Source organism: Sphaeramia orbicularis, chromosome 10 (genome assembly GCF_902148855.1).
Source record: "Sphaeramia orbicularis chromosome 10, fSphaOr1.1, whole genome shotgun sequence".
Taxonomy (NCBI): Eukaryota; Metazoa; Chordata; class Actinopteri; order Kurtiformes; family Apogonidae; genus Sphaeramia; species Sphaeramia orbicularis.
The window spans coordinates 36,589,390-36,596,276 of NC_043966.1; the positions used below are offsets into that span (position 1 = coordinate 36,589,390).

The 6,887-nt window shown below is 41.0% G+C and overlaps 2 protein-coding genes across 2 annotated transcripts; one reads left to right on the forward strand and one right to left on the reverse strand.

The window, feature by feature from the left end:
• Window positions 1–206: 206 nt before the first annotated feature.
• On the reverse strand, window positions 207–999 carry her5 (hairy-related 5). The gene is made up of 3 exons (XM_030145076.1): window positions 934–999; window positions 744–839; window positions 207–656 (listed from the first exon to the last, which is right to left on the reverse strand). Exons 1-3 carry the CDS (start codon window positions 982–984, stop codon window positions 207–209), a joined length of 597 nt encoding a protein of 198 aa, XP_030000936.1. The 5' UTR covers window positions 985–999.
• Window positions 1,000–4,045: 3,046 nt separating this feature from the next.
• her11 (hairy-related 11) lies at window positions 4,046–6,241 on the forward strand. Its single transcript, XM_030145077.1, has 4 exons — window positions 4,046–4,154; window positions 5,262–5,357; window positions 5,461–5,549; window positions 5,677–6,241. Exons 1-4 carry the CDS (start codon window positions 4,101–4,103, stop codon window positions 6,239–6,241), a joined length of 804 nt encoding a protein of 267 aa, XP_030000937.1. The 5' UTR covers window positions 4,046–4,100.
• The last annotated feature ends 646 nt before the right edge of the window (window positions 6,242–6,887 follow it).

Here is a 6,887-nt window from a genome sequence, read left to right on the forward strand (position 1 = left end):
AAAAATAAAAAAATCAAAAAGTCAAAACATCAAAAATAATAACGGGAAAAAAACAGCAAAGGATTTCTGAGGTATTGTGCAAAAATATGTTGTGCTGTTCAGTTGAATCCTGCTGTGAATATATACATATATGTGCACCGGCTGGTGCCCGCTACAGTAAATAAGCTAATGTCAAATAGATCTTCTCTGAGTGTTAGGAGTGTCTTTCACTGAGGCCATGGTCTCCACACACACTCAGCTCCGGGGGAAAAGGCCATGGTGCACAGCGGTGACCTGGTGTCACAGAGGGGGGAGGTGACCTGGGACAGGTAGGGGCGGTGGAGGTGGGGCAGGTGATGAGGAGAGGGGCCGGGACCGGTGGGAGGGGACGACATCAGCACCCTCTGCAGCTGGCCAGGTCCAGAGAGGTGGGTGGGGGGCATCTGGAGGGGGCCCAGACCCGCGGTGGTCTCCGGCTCCTGGGTCTTGCTGGCTATGAAGTGGCTGACCCGGAGCAGACAGGACCTCATGCCCTCCTGGTAGTGGCTGCTGGAGGGGGGCTGCTCTCGGACTCTCTTCATGGCCCGCTGCCTCTTCTTCACCTCATTCTCGGTCTTCAGGAACTGGACCACACTCTCCAAAATCTCGGCCTTCTCCACCTTTGGATTTTTCAGTTTCTAAATCAAGACAATTCAATACAATCAGAAAAGTTAATCACTAGACTCACATACACACACCATGAACCCACACAGGTAAACACTCACCTCATCATCGATGTTTTCCAGCATCAGAAGTCGGAGTGTCTCCAGGCTGCTGTTGATCCGCTCACGTCTGCGTTTCTCCATCACAGGCTTAGAAATCTTGGAAATTAAAAAAAAAAAAAAAACACTTCGCATTTGTTATGATGCTTTGACATTCTCTCAGACATACCATCACAGTTTTGTGTTCCTTTACCCTTCTGATAGTCCTGGGTCTGGTGGTCTCCGGCGCAGGTAAGACCTTCATGGTCAGTCTCAGGTGTAAGTCCGGAAGTCGTGCAGATCCAAGTAGGATATGGCACACGCTCTGACCCCTACCCTGATCTAATATGCTTGAACCCCCATGCGAAGCCACGCCCTCCAGCCACGCCTCTTATCCATTTAGCCAATCAGATCTCAGGCCTTCTCAAAAATGAACGCCATCAGGAAGAACAAAACCTCTGTTATGGATGACCACAAAACTTAATTCAAAGAACTCCTGAGTTATTGGAAGACAAAAGACACACTCCAAATAATAATGGTAATGTAAAAAAACAAAAAACAAACAAACCGAATTTAAAGTGGACGTACAGTTTTACAATGTAGTTAAAGTTTATTTCACCCCAAATATACAATGGAGCCATTCGGGGCCATGCGCTTTGTATAACTTATATTTGGTTTGGTTTATGCAGTTTTGTCCCCACAACAAACACAAGTTGAACTTTAGATATTTCATTGTTCTTTTTATCTCGATGTTTATGCACGTGAAGCACAATGAAAAGACCTGATTTGTAAATCCACAAACGGTTTTTGCATAGTTTAACCCATAAAGACCCAAATATCCACCACTGACCCAAACCATCTACTGATCTAAAATGTTTAATACCTGTTAATCCACCAATCCTATCAATACATGTAAATTATTGGTGTAAAATACAGTTATTCATCTTTTCATTGTCATCAGATATGACCCATTTGGACGTTCAGGGGCTCTGTGGTGAACTTGGAAACACCGTCATCTTCTACAACATTGATCCACCAGTAAAAACCCATGAAATTTCAGTGGATGGAAGCACTTGTTTTATATTCAGTCAATGATATATTTTACTGAAAAAGTCAGTTTTTCTTCAGTTTTCTCTGTTTTTGATACAATAATCATCAACTTTAATCTGACCCTTTCTGAACAGTTAAACGACCAGCACATTAAATATTGGAAAATGCGAAATACTAAAATTAAATTAAATGGTGTTGAATCACTTAGGAAAGGGTAAGAAAATCATTTGGGAATTGCCACAAAAGTAGCACTGGGTCTTTATGGTTAATACGGTGTTTTAATGTTATGACCCACATTTTCTGATGATCATCAGATGAACCACTAAAATAAACAAGAAAAAAAAAGCAAACTTTTTTAACCAACAACTTAAAGTAAAGGCTCACAAACACATGTTGACAGTCTTATACAGTTATTGATATCACAGCCGGCAGAACGTATTATTCCAATAGCGAACAGTTAAGTTTGAATAATATGCTTGCATCATGTGTTTACACACCAATTTGCGCCACACCTTGTCTCTAAATCACAATAATATAAACTTAACCTATAAAATCCTTCATTCAGTATTTACCCTGGGGCAGTGTGGCTGTTTATTGTCTTATCTGCCTGCTGTAAAGCTGATTTTTGTTCTATGTCCTTCCCTGCCCCCACACACCACACCCTCATCTCTCCAGACTAGGGTCATGAAACACCAAACTGCACAGTTCACACCTGAAAATGTCCGCCTTAAAGACTTGTGTTTGTCTGGAGTGGGTGTGGTTGGCCTTCTGGATGGGTCCTTCTGATGTGCACAATCCCTCATTATAATGCATGTGCTTTTCTTTTTTTAGTTGCATCTGAAAGGATGCAGCTTGGAGTTAAGGTTGACCAGCTGTGAGTTTGGGGTAGCTTTCTTTGCACTGCATTTATGGTCGCCCTGATCCCCATAATAGGCTAAAGTGTGGAGATAACACAGGGATGATCCGATCACGGGTATGCAAGAGAGATTAAGTGGCTTTTCAGAGGCAACGATACTTCCGCTTAAAATCAAAGAGACTGCGATTAGTGTAGGCTTTAGATCACATACCGGTAACTATGGCAACGCTGGACGTAAAGCTCCGTGGACCCCATCCCATCCATCTTCTGCAGACCTAAAAACACAGGGGGTTTCGACCTGTGCAGTCATCAGAGCAACACAGACTACAAAGAGATTAAAAGGCAAACTGTTCGACATCTTTTTCTTTCTGTGTGTGTAAAAGTGTGTAAGGGATTTAGGCCACGTGGACCCGCCCCATAAATAAGTCCCATAATATGCTCATAATGTGCTCGCCTGAGCCTGTGATGGAAACTAATTAGTGAAAAGGCGCCCTTTGGTGTCAGAGAAACAGACCGTTTCTTTCTAATATCGTGACCCGTGGGGTGTATCCACCACTTTCACGGAAGGGCTCAAATCAAATAAAGCATGCAGAACTCAAAACCAGCGGAGTAAACAACTGGTCTGCTTCTGGAGAGAGTTTGTGTGAAGACCAAACAGCAGGTATGAGGCTGACCTGGAGCAGAGCACACTTAACACACAGGTGTAATGAGCAGCTTCACACTGTCACATCAGCCAAACGCAGTCTGCTGCCTTTGACTCGTGTTTTCCGTGTATTTGTGCATCTAAACACAATTTCACCTCCCTCCATTAGGCTGTGCATACAGATACAGCAGAAACTAGGCTTCTTATTCCCCATGATTCCCTCAAATTGATTAATGCGTCTTCTTCTGTACTACAAAACTTTCTTTCACTTTGTTCTCATTTGGTCTTTTTCTTCACTTCAAGCAATGTGCCAATGTCTCACACATCATAAAATGTCAGGTTCACACTTTGATTTCGTTCCCACGGGAAAATTTTGGTTTCCCATGGCCTCACTTCAGAGATGCATCCACTGGGAATGGAGGCACTGATATAATAAATACACTTCTAATAATCAATTTACTTTTGTGAGTACTTGCCCAATTACTCAGTAGAGCATCCTGTTGTTTCAAACGTATTTTCTACACTCTAATATTAACAAATTACAGTCATGTACTTCTGAATATATTTATCATTTTAGTATTGTTAATCCATTAGTTATTCTTAAATCCTGGTTGTTATTATTATTACTATTATTTTTTAAAGATTCAAGGGTCAGTTTCAGTCAAAACATATCATACAATCTACTCATTCTCAGTCAAGTGTCGTCACTCACACTTGTCAACCAATCAGAGACAACACCAGGACCACTTAAAGTCTCCCGCAGGTCACGCGAGAGGCTATTGCATCTGCTGCAGCTCGCGACTGTCAGGACATTTGGACAGCGACGGACAACATGACCAAGAAACTACAAAAACTACCTCAGGAGGACGCCAGGAGCAGAAAAAGGGTAGGAAATATATGCTCTTTATTTATTTCCATTTGGAGATATAAAATAAAAATGATATAGGTACTTTTGCGTTTATTAATATAAGCTATATTCATATTATTATAGGTTTATTAATCCATAAAGACCCAAACAGCCACTGGAGGCCAAAACCATCTACTGATCTAAAAAACAACATCTGATCCACTAATCCTAATACAATAAAACAAATGACTGCTGTAAGTGCTCGTTTTTGCATTAATTAATTATGTATTTTATCTAAGAAGTCATCTTTGCACCTTTGAATTTACTTGAGGTTAATCAACAGGGTCAAATTAACCCATAAAGACCCAAACATCTACCATCGACCAAAAGCTTCAACTGATAAGCTGTTGATCCACTAATCCTATCAAAATAATTGGTGTAAAATGCAGTTTGTCATCTTTTCATGGTCATCAGATATGACTATTTGGACATTCAGAGGCTCTGTAGTTACCATGGAAACACTGTCATCTTCTACAACACTGATTCACCAGTAAAACCCATGGAGTTGCATCAATGACAGTGGATGGAGACACTTGTTACATTCAGTTATTGATATTTTTACTGAAAAAAGTCACCTTTTCCTCGGTAGGTAACATTGTGTCTTTATGGTTTAATACATATATTATTTATGGATCACCTGCAGCCTAATCTATAAATAAGGTTTAGTGGCAACTGTCCTCCTTCAAATGCTCTTTAATTCATTAGAAAGACAATGAAATAATTGAGCCTTGACCCAAGAGTATATAATAAAACTGCAGATTAAGATTCAGATTTCCTGACATGTTTCATTCTGCAGTGGTGATTTACTTTTGTAAGTGCAGGTAATATATCTGAAACACACACAGTACAAAAACTATTAAACTTTTATGAATAGGATTTTATTTCACTGCAACAGTCAATTTATTACATTGGATTAAAAGTTAATGAAGGCTGAATAAGAACTTTATTCACTCCCTACAGGAAATTCAGTTGTTCTTTAGCTCAAATAAAACCAAAACACAAAATCATATTAAGAAGAATTATGTCCATCTAGCTTATATTTCATCTCCGTAGTTATAGATGTCATATATGTCGTTTCTCTCTTAGATTCTGAAACCTGTTGTGGAGAAGAAGAGGAGGGATCGAATAAATCAAAGTCTGTCTGAGTTGAGGACTTTGCTGTTGAATTCTACATGTGATCCAGTACGTTTTGTCTCCAAATTACATCCAACCGCTCTGTTTATTTGTCGTATTTGTCATAACCTCACAGAATTGAAAATGTATCTGTCACTGTTACGACCCACAGCGACTGCAGAATCCAAAAATAGAGAAAGCAGAAATTTTGGACCTGACTGTGGAATATCTTCAAAAGTGGACAAAAGGGACAAATGGTTGGTGGAAAAAAGTGTTGTGGGTGTGGGAAAATCCTGTCTCCTTTTGTGTGTTTAAGTCACACCTTTGTGCTGTTTTTTGCAGACTCCCCTAATCTAGGAAGGATGAAGCTTTATGCTCCTGAGGTGAGTCTTCATCACTCAGAGGCCTGTTCTTCCTCACTCTTCACCATTGAAGGTGCAGGTTTTCAGCAGTGCATGGCCCGGCTGAGCAGCTACATGCATAAAATAACCCCAGAGCAGAGAACACACCTAATGGAGGGTCTGAAACATCACACTGAGAACCAGCAGCAGAGGCCACACACTTCATCATCAGCTGCAGCCTTCGAGTTGACGCTGTCTGAGTTGCCTCCTACAGGGTCTGAGAGGAAAGAAGAGCCTCCCAAGCTGCTGTTTCTGCCTCCATCTTGCTCCACGCCGCGTCATGACTACCTGTCCCCGCCCCCTTCCCCCTGGTTCTCCCCTTTGTCTACCTATGCCACTTCTCCTACTTTCCCGTCCTTTGCCTGCCACTTCTCCTTCCCCCCCACCAGCCTGTCACCTCCATCTGCACACAACGCCACCTCCTCCACACTCCCACAGCCTTCACACGCCATCCACACTCCGACGCCTGCCCTGCACCTCCACCCCCCCAGACACCCGACGCAAGGGGAAGTGTCACCTCCTTCTTCATCCATTTGGAGACCCTGGTTTTGATAAGGAGGAGCAGAGACTGAGGAGCAGAGACATCTAGTGGAAACAAACTGTGACAACAGTGCCTGAAGTGTATAGTGTATATATTATCAAATGTCATATATTTTGTATTTCTGTTTTTGTAAATAAAGCCATTCTTGAATTTTCTAGTGTCTGTTTGTACATTTATCCTTTATGTTCAAGTCTACATACTGTATAAAACGTGTGTATGAATCTAATGCATATAGGACCAAGACGGAAAAAAACACTGTTAAAACTGAAGACAATGTCACAAAAACGTCAGCGTCTGGATTTATGGAAAAGTTCTTCATTAAACCTATTTATAAGCACCTAAAGGTTTTTAGGAAATGTAGATCCACACTAACAGGACAGAAAAATCAATTTTATTGACATAAATCACAATTTTGTCTCGTGCCTCACAATTTGTGTAATGTACAACACCTTCTGTCCTTTAACCCTACACTTAGTTAAGACAAAAAAAAAAACACTTAAAATGAGAAAATATGGAAGAAACCTCAGAAAGAACCACAGTTGTGTGTACGGCAGTTTGTGACACAACCATACACCTTATATAAATAAAAAGAGTTTATCATACAGATAAACATACACATAAACGTAACTTATCCCCAGGAGGAAATAATTTTTTCCA

Coding starts and splice junctions, on each gene's coding strand:
- her11 (XM_030145077.1), top strand. CDS start 4,101: ATGACCAAGAAACTACAAAAACTACCTCAGGAGGACGCCAGGAGCAGA. Junction 4,155..5,261: donor ACGCCAGGAGCAGAAAAAGG/GTAGGAAATATA, acceptor TTTCTCTCTTAG/ATTCTGAAACCTGTTGTGGA. Junction 5,550..5,676: donor ACAAAAGGGACAAATGGTTG/GTGGAAAAAAGT, acceptor TCCTGAGGTGAG/TCTTCATCACTCAGAGGCCT.
- her5 (XM_030145076.1), bottom strand. CDS start 984: ATGAAGGTCTTACCTGCGCCGGAGACCACCAGACCCAGGACTATCAGA. Junction 840..933: donor GACCCAGGACTATCAGAAGG/GTAAAGGAACAC, acceptor TTAATTTCCAAG/ATTTCTAAGCCTGTGATGGA. Junction 657..743: donor TGGAAAACATCGATGATGAG/GTGAGTGTTTAC, acceptor GTCTTGATTTAG/AAACTGAAAAATCCAAAGGT.